The sequence below is a fragment of the Macaca mulatta genome, chromosome 5 (genome assembly GCF_049350105.2).
Source record: "Macaca mulatta isolate MMU2019108-1 chromosome 5, T2T-MMU8v2.0, whole genome shotgun sequence".
NCBI classification, from domain to species: Eukaryota; Metazoa; Chordata; class Mammalia; order Primates; family Cercopithecidae; genus Macaca; species Macaca mulatta.
Genome location: NC_133410.1, coordinates 167,176,952 through 167,198,654, shown reverse-complemented (window position 1 = coordinate 167,198,654; position 21,703 = coordinate 167,176,952). Strand labels below are relative to the sequence as shown.

At 36.9% G+C, this 21,703-nt stretch overlaps 1 protein-coding gene across 5 annotated transcripts in view; it reads right to left on the bottom strand.

Annotated features, from left to right (window-relative positions):
• The window catches only part of RXFP1 (relaxin family peptide receptor 1), a 124,826-nt gene that overhangs the window by 19,310 nt on the left and 83,813 nt on the right, over positions 1-21,703 (bottom strand). For 2 of the 5 annotated variants that reach the window (XM_001096574.5, XM_015139414.3), the window contains exons 7-12: positions 21,378-21,449; positions 21,217-21,288; positions 16,404-16,478; positions 6,746-6,817; positions 4,940-5,011; positions 90-161 (exon numbers count right to left, since the gene is read on the bottom strand). In XM_001096574.5, the coding sequence (XP_001096574.1) occupies positions 90-161; positions 4,940-5,011; positions 6,746-6,817; positions 16,404-16,478; positions 21,217-21,288; positions 21,378-21,449 (435 nt within the window). The remainder of the gene's footprint in view (positions 1-89; positions 162-4,939; positions 5,012-6,745; positions 6,818-16,403; positions 16,479-21,216; positions 21,289-21,377; positions 21,450-21,703) is intronic. The other 3 variants (XM_015139411.3, XM_078002394.1, XM_015139413.3) reach the window with 2 other exon arrangements.

Sequence of the window (21,703 nt, the reverse complement as noted above, 5' to 3'; positions counted from 1 at the left end):
ACGGCTAATTTTATGTTATGCATATTTGACCACAATTTAAAAAATAACGCAATAAAGAAATGAGGTGGCAAAATTAACATTAGTCTTACAATTGTGACAGCTCCTTCAGGTCCTTGAATATAAGCGGTGGAAGATTTTCAATCTTATTACTTCCTAAATCCCTGGAGAAATAATTGCAAATATGTGATGTATTTTCTTAAGGCTTTATTCACTGTTCTGAAATTCATTAGGAAACCACTATACAACTTTTCAACAATGCCATTGGTGAGTTATATTAATCACCAGAAGTCTAAAACTTTAAAAAAGGAGCAAAGTAGGAAAATATAAAAATACTTTATCCCATTCATCAACCCCTGGAAGACAAATACTTGATGGTATTTGATCTTTTTTTTTTTTTTGGTTGAGACGGAGTATCACTCTGTCACCCAGGCTGGAGTGTAGTGGTGTGATCTTGGCACGCCTCAACCTCCATCTCCTGGGTTCAAGTAATTCTCCTGCCTCAGCCTCCTGAGTAGCTGAGATTACAGGTGCATGCCACCATGCCTGGCTAATTTTTGTATTTTTAGTAGAGATGGGGTTTCACTATGTTGGCCAGGTTGGTCTGAAACTCCTGACCTTGTGATTCAACCGCCTCAGCCTCCCAAAGTGCTGGGATTACAGGTGTGAGCCACTATGCCCGGCCTGATCTGGTTTTAATCAATCACATTTTCTAATTCTTTTAATTTCTGTGTTGTGCCCCTTCTTCCTTTGTTCTCTTCTTCTATGTTAGAACAGATATATGGTTTGTGGTCTTAATTTTTGTCTTCTGCTTAGGATTGTTATGATTACTATGGAAGTGTATTATTTCAAGTTCGAGTTTCTTTCACAGCTGATATATACAGGATCTCATATTATCCTGGGGTAGGGTACTTTGCAGGTCATCTTGTGTGTGTGTAGAGGGACTGCTTAACATGGTATGACCTTGTACCTTAGTCCTAAAAGGGTGTTTGACAGCAGCACCTCTCGTGGTAGCTTTGACAGTGGCAGCTCTCATGTGAAAGGCCTCAGATTCTTTTATACAAGACAAAGTTTCAATATACTTGAGCTCTGTAAGGTGATCAAGAGATACTAAGGGAAAGTCTAACCTTTTCTTCTATTCATCTCCAAATCATATTTGTTGCCACTGGGATAGGTAGGAGAATGAATAGATGTATTTGTTATATATGCTGGTTTGCTTATAAGGCAAAAGCTAGACTTTTGACCTCGAAGGGTAGGACAAATTTAGACTGAGTTTTTAAAACTAAAAATAAGTGGCTAATATAATGTGATAAATATTATAAATGTATTTGCTGTAAACTGAACCTGGAGACTATTGTTGTTATTTACATATTTATTGGTGATTGTCAACAAAGATAGATTGTTCTGATTAGACAACTGAAGGAATTATTCTAAAATTCCATCTCTTTCATAAAGACTTGGAATCTCCTTCAATAGCCTACTGTACCTTAGGAGATGAAATCAAAACTGCATTGTGTGACAGAAACAGCCTTTAATTAATTAATTAATTAATTTGAGACAGGGTCTGCCTCTGTCGCCCACGCTGGAGTGTAGTGGCACAAATGGCTCACTGCAACCTCCACCTCCCGGGCTTAAGCCACGCTCCTGCCTCAGCCTCCTGAGTAGCTGGGACTACAGCCATATGCTACCATGCCCAGCTAATCTTTGTATTTTTGATAGAGGCTGGGTTTCTTCATGTCTCCCATGCTGGTCTCGAACTCCTGGGCACAAGCGATCGTCCCGTCTCAGCCTCCCAAAGTGCTGGGATTACAGGTATGAGCCACTGCACCCGGCCATAATGAACCTTTAAATATTCAAATGTCTTGCCATTGACTATGTTTCCAGTCCCCTTGCCTACCACTTTCTACCCAAAGTAACTTTTCACCATGGCCCAAATGCGCTTCAGTATTGTAATCCCCATACTCTTCTTTCCCTCCTTGTGATCTCATATTCATCCTTCTAGACTTCATTCAAACATCATTCCTCTGTTGAACCTCTGAGCCCAGGGAGGTGAAGTGTTTTATCCTTTGTTCTCCCATACATTCCTCTTGCATACTTCTACTATAGCACATATAACACATACAGCACATATAACATCGTACTACAACTGTTTCTGTACATATGTGTTTCCTTTCTGAAACATGTGAGTTCTTTGAGTACAAGAACGATATCTATTCATCTGCGCTACCCAGTGCCTAGCTCAGCTTTGGACTAGCTATTCTCTCCATCCCCAGTTAGAAGACTATGAATAGACTGGTTCTATCTGTTTCATCTTTAGTAAAAGTGGGGCACAATTTCAGTTCCTTGTAGAGGAAGCCAAGTAAAATACTGATCACATTAGTAAAGCAATGTGCAAAACAGATTTAAAATGGTGTACTGGGATATTAAAATTCCAAATGTCATGTTCAACAATTACTGGTGGGAGTGTGGGTTTTTGTTATCAGAGCAAATCCCGGCATACAGTTCTAACAGCATGAATCATGTAATAGGATAGTGTTGGCCCAGATCCCAAGTGACATTTGAAAGGGCCATTTTCTCAGCTCAAGTTTAGGAAAGTTAGGCTAAACTTAATTGGAGTCAAGGTCCATTTCTGAACGAACTCAGGAAACACCTTGTAAACTAGAGTAGTTGACTTTAAAAGCTCAAATTAACTCAACCATGTGGCAAAGATTTTCTGTCACTAGAGCTACTTAAAGTCCTCTGTGACAAGTGAATCCTGACTCTTTGTTCTCATTAACTCTGTTGGTGTGATGGAGCCTGGAGGGGCACAGAGTGTAGTTCAACCCTCTCTCAAAAGGACAGTTTAGATATAGACTCATCCAATGAAAGCCACCGACTCTTAGAAAACATGCCATTTTTGTCCTGGTGAATCTGATTTTTCAGGCAAGTGTTTAATATCGGATTAGGTGTATTAAAGTCCACCTAATAATTAGCAAGACAAATTATTGGCCTTGGTTACTCTCTGCAGTTTGTATTATTCTTTCCTTTACTTCTGAACCTGGATTGGCATTGGTTATGCACTAAGCTCTTTGAGTTCATGTTCACTGTTGGTTATTGACATATAAAATCTGCCACCATGAAGGCTAGGATTTGAAGAAACTATCTATTGATACTCAGGTGTGATTTCAAGTGGATGAAACAAGAAAAAATATATAGTTAGCATCCCTTGACTAACGTGTGTTCTAATGTCTAGATAATACTTTGGATCATCCAGCTGCATCTTCCCCTACTATTGAGACTACTTTCCTATGTGCTGATGATATGGGTCAGTTGTCATGTACCAGGAGTTGCTACAACAGATGGTTGGTTCTATTTGTTTTTGAGATTTTCCTGCACATTTTGTGAATGATTGGTACTGACCACCAAAAAATGTTTCAGGCTACAGATAAAATGTTGGGGTTTCAATGGCTCATTCCCTGATGTTTTGGGGCAGAATGGAGGATTGTTACCTGAGAAATGTTCCAACTCCTGGCAGTGTATTCCCTCTACCTGGCATAAGGAAAAGCACATTGTAACTTCTTGAGTGCTCAGGTAAGGTGTCCTGGTGTTATTTTCATAACATTCTAATTGTCTTCTTTAATTTTTATGGAAAGGTTTTAATAAATCAATGTTCTATCTAGCTAATTGTCAAAACATGTAGCTCTGTCCACATTCAGGTTCTTTCCAGAAAACGGATACTAGCTGGGCACAGTGGCTCATGTCTGTAACACCAATATTATGGGAAGCTGAGGTGGGAGGATTGCTTAAGGCCGGGAGTTCCAAGCCAGCCTGAGCAACACAGAGAGACATTGTCTCTACAAAAAATAAAAAAATTGGCTGGGCGTGGTGATGTGCTGTAGTCCTAGCTACACAGGAGGCTGAGGTGGGAGGATCACTTGATTCCAACGAGTTTGAGGTTACAGTGAGCTATGATTATACCACTGCACTTCATTTTGGGCAACAGAGCGACACCCTGGCACTAGAAAAAAGCAAACAAAAAAATGAAAAGGAAAAAAAAGAAAATTGACACTAAAATATAAAAAAATGGTCTGAAGGATAAGCACTTCATTCACTGTTCTACATCTATTTTATTCTGAAAATCAACTACAATGTGCTTAGACCACAGGATTTGGTTCATCATAGAATTGTTATATTGTCCTTTGGAATTACGTCATTGGCATTAAAAAGGGGTATTATAAAAATTACTTCTCTCTTCCATTATTATAGGTAGGAATATTATCCACAGTAGTATCTAATTTCTTTACGGATCCAAGATTATCCTTTGGTTTCAGATCAGCAAAGTGGTGTCTTCTAATCTTATGGTCCCTGAATCCTAATCCTTTAGGAAACATATTAACAAATTTACTAGCCTGGCCAGCATGGTGAAACCCCATCTTTACCACAAATACAAAAATTAGCTGGGCATGGTGGGATGCGCCTGTCCAGCTACTCAGGAGGCTGAGGCAGGATATTCACTTTAACCTGGGAGGCAGAGGTTGCAGTGAGCCGAGATCGCACCACTACACTCCAGCCTGGGTGACAGAGTGAGACCCTGTCTCAAAACAAACAAAACAAAAAACAAAAACAAAACAAAACAAACAAATCCACAAATTTACTGTCCTTCTTTAGGAGTGGAACAGAGTGGTGTAGAATGTATTTTATTTATTAATTTTTTACTGGCTTTATTATTTCTTTACAGCTGTGTTTCCTTTAACCCACTTTCCTCAAATATTTATATTTTTATTTCCCATATATTTTTGTATGCTATCTGAATTCCTTTGTGGCTTGAGGTGTATATATGTAAATAATGCTTAGCAAGAGGAGAGAAGTAATATTTTTTAAATGTATAAACATGTAAGTACAACTGTGAAAAATAAAACAGTAGAAAGAAAATTCTTAACAGTATATATGCAGTCATACTTACAATTCATCCAGTTTCTGGAGAGGTGCAAAAGTATTTTCATTTAAGTAATTAATTTTGTTTTTCCTCATCACTCTGAAAGTAAAAAGAAAAATACATTGCAACTTCTTTAGGTAACTGACAAGAATTACTAAAGAGAAGAACAGTCTGCAGAAACAAAGATAATGAATATATGGTACATTTTTCCCATAAAGACATTTTGAAGTAGTATAAATAATCCAATTTAATTTTAATCCTAAATTTCTCAAATGTTTTAATGATGATAATAATAGAAATTCAAAATTTTAAGTGAAATAGGGAGGGAAGAGCTTTGCAAGAGAAATGGTGGAAACCCCTGCTTTTTGAATACAGACTGCATATCTTGCAACCAAGCGCATACGAGCTGTTTTAGACTTGTCTCTTCAGTCTGCATAGCATGTCTGTCTAACAAAATAGCCCACACACCACAGCACTCCTACTCATTTGTTACTTGATGTGATTTAGGGCAGATCTGCCTAAGGAAGTCCACTCTTAGCTGAACCCCTTTAGAAGAATCTCTAATTTGGGATGCTGAATCAGACTGTTTAACTCTTGACTTTTTTGCACTGATCTCATATGTTATCAGCTAGCCTAGAGGACCAACTCAGAACTAAGTTTTAAAGGGCTTTTAATGTTTTAAACATTGTATGATGTGTCTTCAAATTGTCCTTTCTGATTTATTTCCTCACTGCACTCCAAACCATTGCCACCATTTCCCAATATTCTTGGACCTTAAAAGCACAACACCTGCCAAGAGGAAATCCACAAATAATCTCTTAATACAGAGGTTTCCTTAAAAAATAAATACAATAGAAAAGAAATTCTAAGTTTTTCAGATATTTGCTCTGTGTCCTTCAGGTGCAACTTGGTTTCCTTTGGGCAATTACTATACACTATTTTGCATGACTTTGTATCAAGCACCCTGCACCTGAAGATTGCTGAACTCAGGAGGAGTTCAAACTGGAACTTACTGGAACCCATTGGAATGGGGGGTGTAATTGGAGAAAACATACGGTAATATCAGTAGGAGTTATTGCATCGCCTATATACAGGGGTCCTGTGTAGTCTAGGATAATGGTTTTCAAATATTTCCTGTGGTAACACACACTAAAAAATGTATTTTATATTGGATCATAAAACACACACACACAGAGACACACACACACACACACACCCTAAGGCTCATGAAACAATACATTTACTATCTGTATTGCAGTCTGATATAATCTATTCAATTAAATTCTGTTTCATTTAAAAATGCTCACAAGGGTATACTAAATTATGCTATATATTACTTTCATCACCTACTTATTAGTTGCAATCCATAGTTTGAAAAACATTCTGGTAAAATAAGCTGTGAATAGGAGAGTTGGATTTTTTTTTTTTTTTTTACTGAAGGAAGACCTAACATCCTTTACTTTCAACAGAAAATGCCATGTATATTTAAAATAGGCCAAAGATGCATAAGAAGGAATTACACTCACTAACACTTTAGGATTTATCTTGATGTCCATCATTACATCCTCAGGGCTGTGAGCATTCAGCAGTATTTTGTTTTTCATTTTGATTGTAACAATTTTTTCACAATTATAAAGAAAAAATTTATGCCGTAATAATTTGCAAAGGATAAACATTCTTATAGACTAAGACTTCAATTTAGCGTTTCTCAAACTGAGATCCAACGACAGACTCTTGATGTTCTTTGGGAATTTTCTCCCATAAAATGGGTGTTTTAAAATTTTATTTGTAAGAAAATATAATATTACTTCAAAAGCATAGCATATTACTTACAAAACAGTTAAATTACTGCAGGAAATAAAAGTCAAATTTCTTAAATTATGGATATGGTTGCCTTCAAGGTCCCTGGAACATAAAAATAAAACGATACAGCTAAATCTTAATCATGGAGAGAAATAAATTGGTTAAAATTATTTGCCTTCTAATAAAATATCTTTTCTTTACATACTATTTATTTCATATAGACTCTCACTTGTAGCCATTTCTATTACAGCTGAAATTATAGATATATAATATCTATATTATACTCTCTTTTTCTCTGTTAATAGTAAAAATGTTTTGCTTCCCATCTGTATCATGAGTTCATATGGGCATGTATATTCTGAGAAATCGAAAAGAACAAGAAGTCAAATCGAAAACATTTGTCATGATAAATACCTAATTTATTAACCAATATTTCATAATGAATCATATTAAACATTTGTCCCAAGTTACCAGTGGAATTTCCCTAAGTGGTGTGATTTTATTTTGCTACAGTTTGCATCAGATTCTATTACTGTTGCAGAAGCTGCTGCTAGCCAAACAATATTTAGCTCCTACCTTTCCAGCCTAATCACTCCCCAGAAAAAATTCTCAATAATCTTTTACTATTGGGAATACCCTTATTTGCTTTTTATGTTGTCACAAAGGCCAGTGCAGACAGAGAGCAAATAGCAGACTGCCTTAGGTTCTGCATTTCCAATTCAGAGAGCTACATATATCTCTGCCTGCCTATCTATCTATCTATCTATCTATCTATCTATCTATCTATCTATCTATCTATCTATCTATCTATCTATCTATCTATCTATCTACAAATATAATCCTCCTGGGAGTTCCTTGCTGTGTGACGCCTGTCACCATAAACCTCCTTAAGGTCTAAGCATAAAAATGTATCAAAATTTTTGTTTTACTGTCTCTTCATAGTTATCTTGAAGTTACTCTTTTATTGTTCCTCTTCTTTCGTAAGTGAGTATATGTTGGAAGTTTATAGAGCAGAGGAAGAGAGCTGAGGTTTAGGGGTAGACTTTCAAAAGTAAATGCTGGCCCTTAAATCTACTCAGTCTCTTCTAACACTCAGCTTACTGGTCACCACGTAACATAAAGCTGTTCAGGAATAATTGTGACTAAAACATGTGAGCAGAAGTGTGATACGGCATATAAAATCTGAAAGGAAACATGGAAAGCATTAATAGAAGTGCCTATACTCCACTGTCTATATGTGAGTCAGTTTTATTTTAGGCGCTGCATTAAAAACAGATGCTGACAAATCAAATATATCTGGAAAATCTGGAAGACCAGGATGTAAAGTATCTAGAAATCAAGGCAATTGAAGAATATGGGTGTATTTATAACAAACAAAAACAAAATGAGAGATATATTTGAAGTCAGGCTATAGAATATATCAGGGGTTTTTTATGTTGCATTGGATTTTGCAAAATTAGATTTGTTGGTTGTGGGACATAAAACATTTCAAATTTAAACCCAATTTAAACCTACCTAGCAATCTGTGATATCCAGAGAAGAAGTTTCTTTTTACTACAGGTATTTAGCACAGACAATGTATCATATCTCTATAGTTTTGAGACAGGATTTTTGTACTTCATGGGATATTGTATTAGAATCTTAAATATGGATTCTAGATCACCTTTCCAAATTTCTGTCATTCTATTAAGTTGGAAGCTAATCACTTATAGTGCTACTTTTTTTGGTCTTAGTTTTGGCCAAGGCTTTTGGCCTCTCATAATGTATGTTATCCGTGACAGGGAGTGGCCATTTCCTATTTAGTTGCTAAACATTACCCTGAATCTACCACCAGGTGGTGATGCTCTCTTAAGTCTCACAAAATGCTCTTAATGAGGCGAGTTGATGTTCCTATTTAGTTACTTATGTAACTGTTTTTTATTAAGCTGGCAAAAATATTTGTTAGTACTAATTTACTAATTTGTGAAAATCAAAAAGAGGCACATATTGGGGCACAAATTAAGGACATTTGATTAAATTGGTAGTTTAATTTTGCGTTTATTTTAACCTTGGGTTGTATATTTACTGTTTTTTTTTTTCCCTCCCGTGTTAATAATAAAAACATCTGGAGTCATATTTGCATGATGTGTTTCTATGGGCATGTATATGAGCTTACGTATGAATATGTATATCTTCTTCCTAAAGTTAGGGGTTTTAGTCCTTGATACGCAGGGATCTGGTTTGCAGCATACCTCTTAGCTAGAGTAAAAACAACAACAACAAAACCAAAATAACAACAAAAAATCTGTTTCTTGCTCCCTAGCTGCAAGCTTTAATGGAGTTAACAAAGGGGTGTTTAATTTTAATTTTTATTTTTTTACTGTGTTTAAACCACCACCCTTCCTATCTAATGAACCTCTGAGCCTAACCATTTTACTTTTCCCTTTATAGCTGGTAGAATTGGATAAAAATGAAAACTTTGGTGGTTCTTCAATCTGAATAACAAAAATAACAAAAGACAAAAACTATAATCTTGTCTATTCTCCCTTAACTTGTCCCCTAGTGGCATTCAAACATGCAAATCTTACTCTCTATCTGCTTCCTCCTCTACCTTTTAAACATTTCTGGCTCCTATTTCACAGAGAAAATTGAGGTGATGAAGAAGGGAAAAGCCCTTGACTTGCTGCCCAACATCTGTAAACTTACCTGTATATGCACCTGGTCTCCTTCTAATCTCAGAGGAAGAGATGACCCTTCTCCTGTTTTAGGCTAATCCCTCCATCTGTTTTCTTGAGTTTGGTTTGTGTATGTGTATGTCCTAAAATACATGGTCAGTTTTGGTGAATGTTCTTTGGACATTCTTTGCTTTCAAGTTCATATCTATTAGGATTAGGTGCACATACATATAACAGAGACCCATCCATAATAGCATAAATACACAGAGTTGTTGGGGTTTTTTCCCCCAAGGAAAAAAAAAAAACTAAAGTTGGGCAGTTCAGGGCTGATATGGTTGTTTTACAAAGTTGTTAGAAACCCAGGATCTCTCATATTCACTGATCACATGCTCCTGTCTTCATGGTACAAGATACTGCTAAAGCTGAAGCCATCATATTCATTTCTTTTTTTCTGGATAAAGAAGGCAAAGAAAGGACCTGCATCTTTCTCTTTAAGGAGATTTTCCTGAAATTCTGTACTGTAATACTTCGACCTCTCTGGTCAGAACTTAAGACATATCCTATATGTCGATGCAGGGAAGTGTGGGAATGTAGTATTTTAGCTAGTTATGTTTCTGTCCCAAAGAAAGCAGTTCTGGTATTGAGAAGGGGCATTGCAGTTTGATATACACTGATTAGCATTAACTTACCAATCATGTTATTTATTTATTTTGGTTCTACTTGATTTTTTATGGAGTGAGAAGTGGTGGATTATCTTTATTTTTATTTTTATTTTTGAAAAGGAGTTTCGCTCTTGTTGGCCAGGCTGGAGTGCAATGGCACGATCTCAGCTCACTGCAACTTCTGCCTCCTGGATTCAAGCGATTCTCCTGCCCCAGCCTCCTGAGTAGCTGGGATTACAGGCATCACGCTTGACTAATTTTTTTTTTTGTATTTAGTAGAGACAGGATTTCACCATGTTAGTCAGGCTAGTCTCAAACTCCTGACCTAAGGTGATCCACCCGCCTGGGCCTCCCAAAGTGCTGGGATTACAGGCATGCACCACCGCGCCTGGCCCAGTGGTGGATTATCTCTTACTGCTTACGTATGTCTACATTTTCTTTTGTTTTGGTTGCTATATTAATTTCTTTGGTGTGTATAGACTCGTAATGTGGTATCTTTTATTGGAAATTGCAGTTATAGCATTAAAATGTCATTGTGTTGTTTAATGCATATTGGCCAGAATTCCACCTACTTAGATAAAACATATGATGCTTGCTTTCTTTTGTTTGCAATTACATGACATACTTTAAAAAAATTGTACATACTTACGGTGTATAGCCTGTTTTGATATACAGTACATAGTAAAATGATTACTACAGTCAAGCAAATTAACATATTCATCACCTTACATAGTTAATTTTTTTAATGGTAAGAGTACCTAAACTCTACCTTCTTAGCAAATTTCTACTATACAATACAGTATTATTAAACTATAGTCCTCATGCCATATATTAGATCTGTATTCTTACTCATCTCATAACTGTAATTTTGTACCCTTGAAACTACATCTCCTCATTCCCCCTGCCATGACCCATAGCCACGATTCTACTCTCTGTTTCTATGTGTTCAACTTAAAAAGAAATTCCACATATAAATGAGATTATGCAGCATTTTTCTTTCTGTCTCTGGCTTATTTCACTCAGCATAATGTCCTCTAAGTTCATACATGTTGTCAAAAATGACAGGATCTCTTTTAAGGCTGGCTAGTATTCCATTGTGTATATCTACCACATTTTCTTTATCCATTCAACAGTTGTTGGACAATAAGGTTGATTAATATCTTGGCTATTGTGACTAATGCTGCAATGAACATGGCAGTGAAGATACCTCTTTGACATACTAATGGAATTTCCTTTGGATATATACCCAGAAGTGGGACTGCTGGATCATATGGTAGTTCTATTTTTAATTCTTTTTTTTTTTTTTTGAGACGGAGTCTTGCCTGTCGTCCAGGCTGGAGTGCAGGGGTGTGATCTTGGCTCACTGCAACCTCTACCTCCCGGGTTCAAGTGACTTTCCTGCCTCAGCCTTTTGTGTAGCTGGGATTACAGGTGCCCGCCACCATGCCTGGCTAATTTTTGTATTTTTCGTAGAGATGGGGTTTCACCATGTTGGCCAGGCTGGCCTCGAACTCCTGACCTCAGGTGATCCACCCATCTCTGACTCCCAAAGTACTGGGATTACAGGCGTAAGCCACTGCACCCAGTCCTATTTTTAATTTTTAGAGGAAGCTCCATATGTTTTCCATAACAGCTGTACTAATTTATATTCTCACCCACAGTGCACAGGAATTCCTTTCTAGTTACATCCTTGTCAACACTTGTCATCTATTGTCTTTTTGATAATAGAGATTCTAACAGGTGTGAGGTGATACCTCATTGTGGTTTTAATTTGCATTTCTCTGATGATTAATGTTGAACATTTTTGCATATGCCTGCTGGCCATGTGTAAGTATTTTTTGAGAAATATCTTTCCAGGTCTTCTTTCCCAGTCTTTTTTCTTTTAATAGGTGAGTTTAGCCTACTTATATTTATTGATATAATAGAGTTGGCCTTAGTCTGTTATTTAAAAATATTATTATATGATTGCGTAGGTTTAAAAAACTTTCACCTCAGGTTTTTTTGTGTAATATTTATCTTAACCTAATGGTGTTTTAAAAAATGTATTTTTTACGATATTTAGAAAGGTTTGTATATTCTATTGGCAATCTTTATAACTTTACCCAATGCACTATACCTTCTTTCTTTTGATGATACTAAGAAATGATAAAATTTGTGTACATTGTCTTCCTCTCTGCTCCTCTGCCTCTCTTTACCATATAATATTGGTTCATTACATGCTTTTTATTGGTGTTCACCTTGGGAACCACTATGTGTCTAATCTATGGATTTGTCAGTTGTTGTTTGTTGTTTTTTCCAGAGACAGGTCTCCCTCTGTTGCCCAGGCTGCAGTGCAGTGGCACAATCATAGTTCATTTCAGCCTTGATCTCTCAGGCTCACGCTACCCTCCCACTTCAGCCTCCTGAGTAGCTGGGACTGCCTACAGGTGCATGCTACCACGCTCAGCTAATTTTTACTTTTTATTTTTTTTGAGACAGAGTCTCACTCTGTTGCCCAGGCTGGAGTGCAATGGTGTGATCTTGGCTCACTGCAACCTCCGCCTCCAGGGTTCAAGGATTCTCCTGCCTTAGCCTCCCGAGTAGCTGGGATTACAGGCACCCATGACCACGCCCAGCTAAACACGCAGCTAATTTTTTTAAAAAAAATTATTAATAGAGACAAAGTCTCACTACATTGCCCAGGCTGTTCTCAAACTCCTGAGCTCAAGGGATCCTCCTGCCTTGGCCTTCCAAAGTGTTGGGATTATAGGTGTGAGCCACCACGCTCGGCCAAAGATTCATCAGCTTTAAATGACATCCTTTGACTTTTAGCTATTTCTCTTCACAGTTCTATTGTTTTTCACTTTATGTATTTTGAAACTGTTTACTCATTTAGGATTATCACATATTTTTGCTTAACTGATCTTTTTATTATTATATGATATCCCTCATTTATCCCTGGTGATAATCCTTGTTCTGAAATCTTTTTCCTCAATATTACCATAGTCTTTCTGGCTTTTTAAAAAAGTTAGTGTTGCGTTTCTTGTCCTTGTTTTACAGTGTATAATGTTTCTATTTTCTCTGATTGCCTTAAGATACTTTTCTTTATCTTTGGTTTTCAGCAGTTTGACTATAATTTGTCTAGTTTTTCTTGACTTCTGCATGGATTTTTCTGAGGTTCTTAGATTTCTGGTTTGTGGTATTATATTAACATAAGAAAATTCTTGGCTATTATTTCTCCAGCTATGTCTTCTGTTCTGTTCTTCCTTTTTTTTTTCTGTGACTCCATTTACACATTTGTTAGATAATTATATTATCCTGCAGCTTTTAGATTCTCTGTTTTGCCTTTATTTTTGTCTCTTTTTTCTTTTCGTTTCCATTTGAAAGCTTTCTTCAAGGTTGTTGATTCTTTCCTTAGCTGTGTTCAGTCTGCTGCTAAGGCTGTTGAAATAATTTTTGTTTCTCTTTTGTAGTTTCCATCTTTTGCTAAGATTTTCTTTATGTTCTTGCATATTATCCATATTAGTCATAAGCATTTTAATGTCTTTGTTTGGAAGTTGTAAAATCTGAGTTATTGCTGGTTCTGGTTTTGTTGATTGCTTTATAATTTGACAATGAACTTCTTTTTCCTTACCCTTTTGGGGATAGGGCTGTCTCAGCTTTGCTGTTCCCCCTTCCCCAGAAGCCAAACTCTCATAAGAGCATTTCCTGCCATGACCCAAGTGGGCACTACCCACCGCTTTGATCCGTGCAAGATCCTGGGCTGGAGTGGGTTTTTTTTTTGTTGGTACCCTGGGGCAGAATGCTCTAGTTTCTATTCCTCCTATGGAAGTAATGGATATTTGCCTGGTCCCTGGGTGCAGGAGGATTTTTTGTCCCACTCCAAAAGGCTTAATACTTTTGTTCCCTGAGAGGGGTGAGTTTAGAGAAGAAGGTAGAGTTTTGTGTCTGTGTGCTACAATAAGGGCTCTGTCTGGTTTCCTTACCTACTCCTAGTTTTTCTTGGGATTGGTGGAGCTGAGTGAAAAAGAGCCTATTAAAGATAGCTACATCTTACCCTTGCATATGGGGTTCCCAGTTCTTCTAAAGTGCTATAGTAGTCCACACTTAACCTTACAAGTTCATTAAAGTTTTAGCAGCTTTCTTTGTACCTGGTTTCACGCCAGCCAACTCTTCATCCTGTGCTCTGCCAAAGGCAAAATAGTATGTATGTCCCACATCTCCTTGTTGTTTCTTAGAATTCCATTTATTTGGCTACCTTATGACTGTAGCCTACTGATGGGCTCCAGAAAATTATGACTTTGTAGATTATAAAGCTCTTTCTTATTGGTAGAGAGGAAGCATTGTTGTCTCGTGGCTTTCTATATCTTAATCACAATAGTATAGGAATGGAATTATAATATATGTAGTCTTCTATGACTTTTTGTTGAATAATTCATATGTTCTTGAAATTGAGTCATGTTGATTGAAGTACTGACAGTCCATTCATTTTCACTGCTGTGTGTATGTGTGTGTGTGTGTGATCACATTTCATTTTTTCATTCTTTTCCATGTCTTCTAGTACTTTGCACTATTATGCATTCCCATCGTCTTCTATATTTTCAAGCTTTTCATATTGACTTCTTTGGCTAAGAAATAAACTTGCTTAATTTCATCTCAAAAGAAAAGTTTACTTTATTTCTTGACTTTTAGTTCACCTTTGGCTATTGCCATATCTGTCCTTATGCTTACTTATTACTTACATTCCTTTCTTTTTGAATTTTACAACTTTTATTGTGGCATTTACAGTTTCTCATTGCTTTGCAAGAACTTTTCAGTTTATTGTCTTGCAAACATCTTACAAGCATAATTTCCTGGGCGTCATCTGTCTCTTTATTTTGTGTGTATTTTTCCCCTAAATCAGAGTTTAAATAATGTTTGGCCAACAAATCTGTCAGATTTTCTAGTTCATACTGTGCTAAATGAAAGTTCATGCACGGTAAGTATGCTGTGATCAGTTATAAAAAGGTGAATAATTATAAAGAAAAGTATTATTATTAGTAGAATTAAAATCAGGATAATATTCACTATCAGGAATTCATATGGAATAAGTTGTTCTGGATAGCTAGAATTTACATATGAAAACTTTAGTAACAAAATTTTTATTTTTTAATTTTAATTTTTCTAGTAATAAATCTTAATCATATTGATGTTTATCTGAAGTATATTGTATATTTTCTTGCCTTTTTATAAACAAAGGCAAGGTTTATTATTGCCTGTACATAATACATAATACATAATACACACAGTTGCTTCTGGTCTAAATGCACACATTTTAATTGCTAATTACGTAAGTATTGTTCAATTGTGCTTAATTACTAAGTTGGGATTACTGAGGCTGTAATAGATGCTAATGTATTCATCTGAACCAAAATTCAATTTTAATGAAGGATATTGAACTTAATTTGCTCTTTCCTTTATGGCTTAGCTTGTTTTCAATGTATAGTACAGTATTGTTCTGTCATATCAAAATGCCTACTGGACTTAGTAACTTTTCAGGATGTTTGTTTTTTTCTGAGAGGTTGCAAATTAGTACAGTTTGAATTACTGTCATTGCTTTTTATAGCACTTCTCACTTACGCTTTTTTATCAAGTTGGTAGTTGTTACCTCTGACTACAATCAATGCTTCTGACTCTAATTTTTCCTCTTCCTTTTAGTTTGACATTTGTAATCTGGTATGAGCTTAGAAATCAAACAACCAACTTGTGAGAATTTCTTGTAAAATAAGAGACAGAGGGAGTTTTCATATGACACAGCATATGGCAGTTTGTCGACTGAACTTGTTAATAGTTATTTTGATTATTTCTTTCTTTTATTTTTTACTTGTATTCTAAATAGACAAATTTACTGGATGATTGAGTTTGGAATGGTGGAGTGATACTTATCACTACAAGCAAAGCTACTGTGTAAATATTCCATGGAACATATTTTACCATGATTAGTTGTTAAAAAAATATTCCTATTATTCAGAATTCTAGAGTGAAATTAAAATGACTTAGTCTTTCTGTACCAAATTAGAAGGTGAGTATATCAGCAGGGAAAGGCGAAGATGTTATATAGATGCCAGGACATTCCTTCTGTCTTTCTTCTTCCTGGCTCCAGTATATATATATATATATATATTTTATTTTATTTTTTTGAGATGTTTTATTTTGCTGAGAGTTTAGAGACTTTAGTTTAGATAATGTAGATGTTTAACATAAAAATCATGTTAAAGCAGTTTGAAGAAATGTGATATGATGTTAAAAACCTTATCATTTTAAAGAAAACCTAAAACAATCTGATACCTGGAATGAATTAGGTAAAAACAGAAAATTTAATTGAGTTCTTTAAAAAAAGACACAATCGCTTACAGCCAATGTAGTCTCGGCATGTGTTGACAGAGAGGTTTGTCAGGTAAACGGGTGAGGACATTATTCATCAGGACTCTGAAAAAGGAAAAGACAAGTCACATTTTTCTGGTTCTCTTCTCATCTTGGATCAAACATGGTATTATTGTTATTATTATGAAATCACACAAATCCACTACATTAGTTTTTTCTTTCTAATTTTTTTTTTTTTTGAGATGGGGTCTGGCTCTGTCACCCAGGCTGGAGTGGTGTGGCACGATCTCGACTCATAGAAACCTCTGCCTCCCGGGTTCAAGTAATTCTCCTGCCTCAGCCTCCCGAGTAGCTGGGATTACAGGCATGTGCCACCATACCCGGCTAATTTTTGTATTTTAAGTAGAGGTGGGGTTTCACCATGTTAGCCAGGCTGATCTCGAACTCTCGACTTTAAATGATCCACCCACCTTGGCCTCCTAAAGGGCTAGGATTACAGGCATGAGCCACCATGCCCAGCCTTCCCTCTATTTTTTTCTCTGCAAGTCTTATTATATTAAAATACTTGATAGTAATAAAATTTTGACAAATATAAGCTATTATATAGAGGAAAGCAGTAATGCTAGTAACTGAAAAAAAAAAAAAAAAAAAGCCTAAACCCTTCAACAACGAATGGTGGAAAGGAGATGATTTAAAGGAATTTTTTTCTTTACCAAGATTAATGTAGGCACACCTTGTTTTATTTTTATTTATTTAGTTATTTATTTCATTTGAGACAGAGTCTTGCTCTGTGGCCCAGGCTGGAGTGCAGTGGTACGAGCTTGGCTCACTGCAACCTCCGCTTCCCAGGTTCAAGCAATTGTCCTGCCTCAGCCTCCTGAGTAGCTGGGATTACAGATGCCCACCACCATGCCCGGCTTTTTTTCTTTTTGTATTTTTAGTGGAGATGGGGTTTCACCATGTTGACCAGGCTAGTCTTGAACTCCTGACCTCAGGTGATCTGCCCACCTCGGCCTCCCAAAGTGCTGGGATTACAGGTGTGAGCCACTCCACCTGGCGGACCTTGTTTTATTGTGTTTTGCTTTATTGCACTTTGCAGATACTGCGTTTTTTAAAATTGAAGGTTGTGGCAACCTTGCATTGAGCAAGTCTATGAAAGCCATTTCTCCAACAGCATGTGCCCACTTAGTGTGTCCGTGTCACAGTTTGGTAATTCTCAGAATATTTCAATTTTTTTCCCTTTTTCGAATCAGGTTCTTGCCTTGTCCAGGCTGAAGTGCAGTGGTGTGACCATGGTGCACTGCAGCCTCAAACTCCTGGGCGCAGGTGATTCTCCTGTCTCAGCCCCCTGAGTAGCTGGGACTACAGGCATGTGTCACCATGCTCTGCTAACAAAAAACAATTTTTTTTTCCCATAGAGACGGGGTCTTGCTATATTGCCCAGGCTGGTCTCAAACTCTTGGCCACAAGTTATCCTCTCTCCTTGACCTCCCAAGGCATGAGATTACAGACGTGAGCCACCCTGCCCAGCCATCAAATTTTTTATTATTGTATTGTTTGTGGTGATCTGTGATCAGTGATCTTTGATGTTACTATCACAGTAGTTTTGTGGTGTCACAAACCATGCCCATATAAGACAGCAATCTTTTTTTTTTTTTTTTTTGTGAGACAAAGTTTCACTCTTGTTGCCCAGGCTGGAGTGCAATGGTGCAATCTCGGCTCACTGAAACCTCCACCTCCCAGGTTCAAGAGATTCTCCTGCCTCAGCCTCCCGAGTAGCTGGGGTTACAGGCATGTGCTACCACACCTAGCTAATTTTGTATTTTTAGTAGAGATGGGGTTTCACCATGTTGGTCAGGCTGGTCTCAAACTCCTGACCTCAGACAATCTGCCTGCCTTGGCTTCCCAGATTGCTAGGATTACAGGCCTGAGCCACCGCACCCAGCCAAGACAGCAATCTTAATCCATAAATGTTGTGTGTGTTCTGACCACTCCACCAACCAGACATTCCCCCATCTCTCTCTCCTCAGGCCTTGTTATTCCCTGAAACACAACAATATTGAAATTATGCCAATTAATGACCTTGCAATGGCTTCTAAGTGTTCAAATGAAAGGAAGAGTCCCACAAGAATTATGGGCCCTCAAGAATTATGCTAAATCTACTCTGCCTGTGCTCTGCAATGGAACAACAAAATCTGAATGACAGCACATCTGTTTACAGCATGGTTAACCAAATACTTTAAGCCCACTCTTGAGACCTACTGCTCAGAAAAAAAAAAAAAAAGATTTCCTTTCAAGATATACTGCTCACACACCTTCTCACCTTAAATCAAAAGGTAGAAATGATTAAGCATAGTAAGGAAGGCATTTCGAAAGCTGAGATAAGTCAAAAAACCAGGCCTCATGCACCAATTAGCCAAATTGTGAATGCAAGGGCAAATTCTTGAAGGAAATTTAAAGTGCTACTCCAATGAACACACAAATGATAGGAAAGTAAGACAGCCTTATCACTGATGGAAAAAGTTTTAGTGGTCTGGATAAAAGATCAAACCAGCCACAACATTCCTTTAAGCCAAAGCCTAATCCAGAGCAAAGCCTAACTCTACTTCATTCTATGAAGGATAAGAGAGGTGAGGGAGCTCCAGAAAAAAAGTTTAAAGCTAGCAGATGTTAATTCATGAGGAAAGGAAAGAAGCTATCTCTATAACAGAACATTGCAAGGTGAAGCACGAAGTACTAATGGAGAAGCTGCAAGTTATCCAGAAGATCTAGCTAAGATCATTGATGAAGGTGGTTCCACTAAACAACAAATTTTCAAAGTAGATGAAACAACCTTCTATTGAAAGAAGATACCATACAAGACTTTCATAGCTAGAGAGGGGAAGTCAATGCCTGGCTTCAAAGCTTCAAAGGACAAGCTGACTCACTTGTTAGAGGCCAATGGAGCTGGTGACTTTAAGTGAAAGTTGATGCTCATTTACTACTCCAAAAATCCTAGGGCCCTCAAGAATTACGCTCAGTCTACTCTTCCTGTGCTCCACCAATGGTACAACAAAGCCTGGATGACAGCATATCTGTTTACGGCATGGTTTACTAAATACTTTAAGCCCACTCTTGGGGCCTCAGAAAAAAAAGATTTCCTTTCAAGATACACTGCTCATTGACAATGTACCTGGTCACCCAAGAGCTCCAATGGAGAGCTACAAGGAAGTTCATGTTGTTTTCATGCACGCTAACATGACATCCATTCTACAGTCCATGGATCAAAAACTAATTTTAAATTTCAAGTCTTATTATTTAAGATGTACATTTTGTAAGGCTATAGATGCCATAGATAGTGATTCCTCTGATGGATTTGGGCAAAGTCAATTAAAAACCTTCTAGAAAGCATTCATCATTCTAGATGCCATTAAGAACATTTGTGATTCATGAAAGTAAGGTCAAAATATTCACATTAACAAGAGTTTGGAAGAAGTTGACTCCAACCCTCATGGGTGACTTTGAAGGGTTCAAGACTTCAGTGGAAGAAGTAACTGTAGATGTGGTAGAAATAGCAAGAAAGCTAGAATTAGAAGTGGAGCCTGAAGATGTGACTGAATTGCTGCAATCTCATGATAAAACTTGAACGGATAAGGAGTTGCTTCTTATGGATGAACAAAGAAAGTGGCTTCTTGAGATGGAATCTACTCCTGGGAAAGATGTTGCAAACACTGTTGGAATGACAACAAAGTATTTAGAATATTACATAAACTTATTTGATAAAGCAATGACAGGATTTGAGAGTATTGACTTAAATTTTGAAAGGAGTTCTCTTGTGGGTAAAATGCTAGCAAATAGCATTTCATACCACAGAGAAATCTTTCATGAAATTAAGAGTCAATCAATGTAGCAAACTTCACTGTTATCTTATTTTAAGAAATTGCTACAGCCACCCCAGCCTTCATCAACCACCACTGTGGTTAGTCAGCAGCTGTCAACATTGACATGAGATCTTTCACCAGCAGAAAGATTACAACTCGCTGAAAACTCAGATGACTGTTAGCACTTTTTAGCAACAAAGAATTTTAAAATTAAGGTATGCACATTTTTAGACATAATGTTATTGCACACTTAATTGACTACAGTATAGTGTAGACATAACTTTATTATGTGCACTGGGAAACCAAAAAAATTTGTGTGAATTGCTCTATTGTGACAAGGCAATACTGCTTTATTGCTTTATTACAGTGGTCTGGAACCACACCCACAATATCATTGAGGTCTGCCTGTATAGAGCAGTAACGATGTGCTTAAAAATATTGTGATAAAGGCTGGGTGTGGTGGCTCAGCACTTTGGGAGGCTGAGGGAGGTGGATCATGAGGTCAGGAGTTCAAGACCAGCCTGGCCAACATGGTAAAACCCTGTCTCTACTCAAAATATAAAAATTAGTCGGGCGTGGTGGCACACACCTGTAATCCCAGCTACTTGGGAGGCTGAGCCAGGAGAATGACTTGAACCCAGGAGGCGGGGGTTGTGGTGAGCCGAGGTCATGCCACTGTACTCCAGCCTGGGTGACAGAGCAGGACTCCATGTCAACAACAACAACAAAAAGAATATTGTGATAAAATATGAGAGTGAGAATATATTCAGTTTTTATGGGCTGATATTCTAAAAGACAGAAAATCTTTTAAAATTGTTGGAACTATAAATAGCTTTATAGAATATGATTAAGAAAAGCTTTTTCATTGAAAAGGCCTCTTTGGGGTTTTAACAATTCCAAATTTAATCGTATTAAATTTAAGCATTAATTTTTATTCACGTCTTTGCTTTTGATTGAAATATTTGCTTTAGTTTAGTACTTACAAGAGAATAAGAGAATTTAGTCCATAAAACGTTGGTGGGGAAATTCGACTGAGGTGATTATCTTCAATTATCCTGCCAGCCAGAAGAAAAAAATTAATTCATTTATATATCTCTTGAACCTATAAATTACTGCTATAAAATGCCACATAAATTAAACATACAGCCATTCTAGTCTGTGAAGATCTTCAAAAACACCCGGCTTCAGGAAAGTTATTCTGTTATGACTAAGATACCTAGAAGAGGAGAAATGACTACAATAAATTTGTATCTTTTTGATGTCTTACAATAAGAAAAGTAAAAACAATAATCACCCATCTTAAATTTTTTTAATATAGCATTCTCATCATGCCACTTCCCTGCCTTTGAATCTCTGAGAATTGCTATCACTTACCTTATCATATCTAGTTTTAAATTTCCCCATAATTAATTAATCAATCTATTCATTCATCTATTCATGTATTCATTAATCTACTTTGAATACTTACCC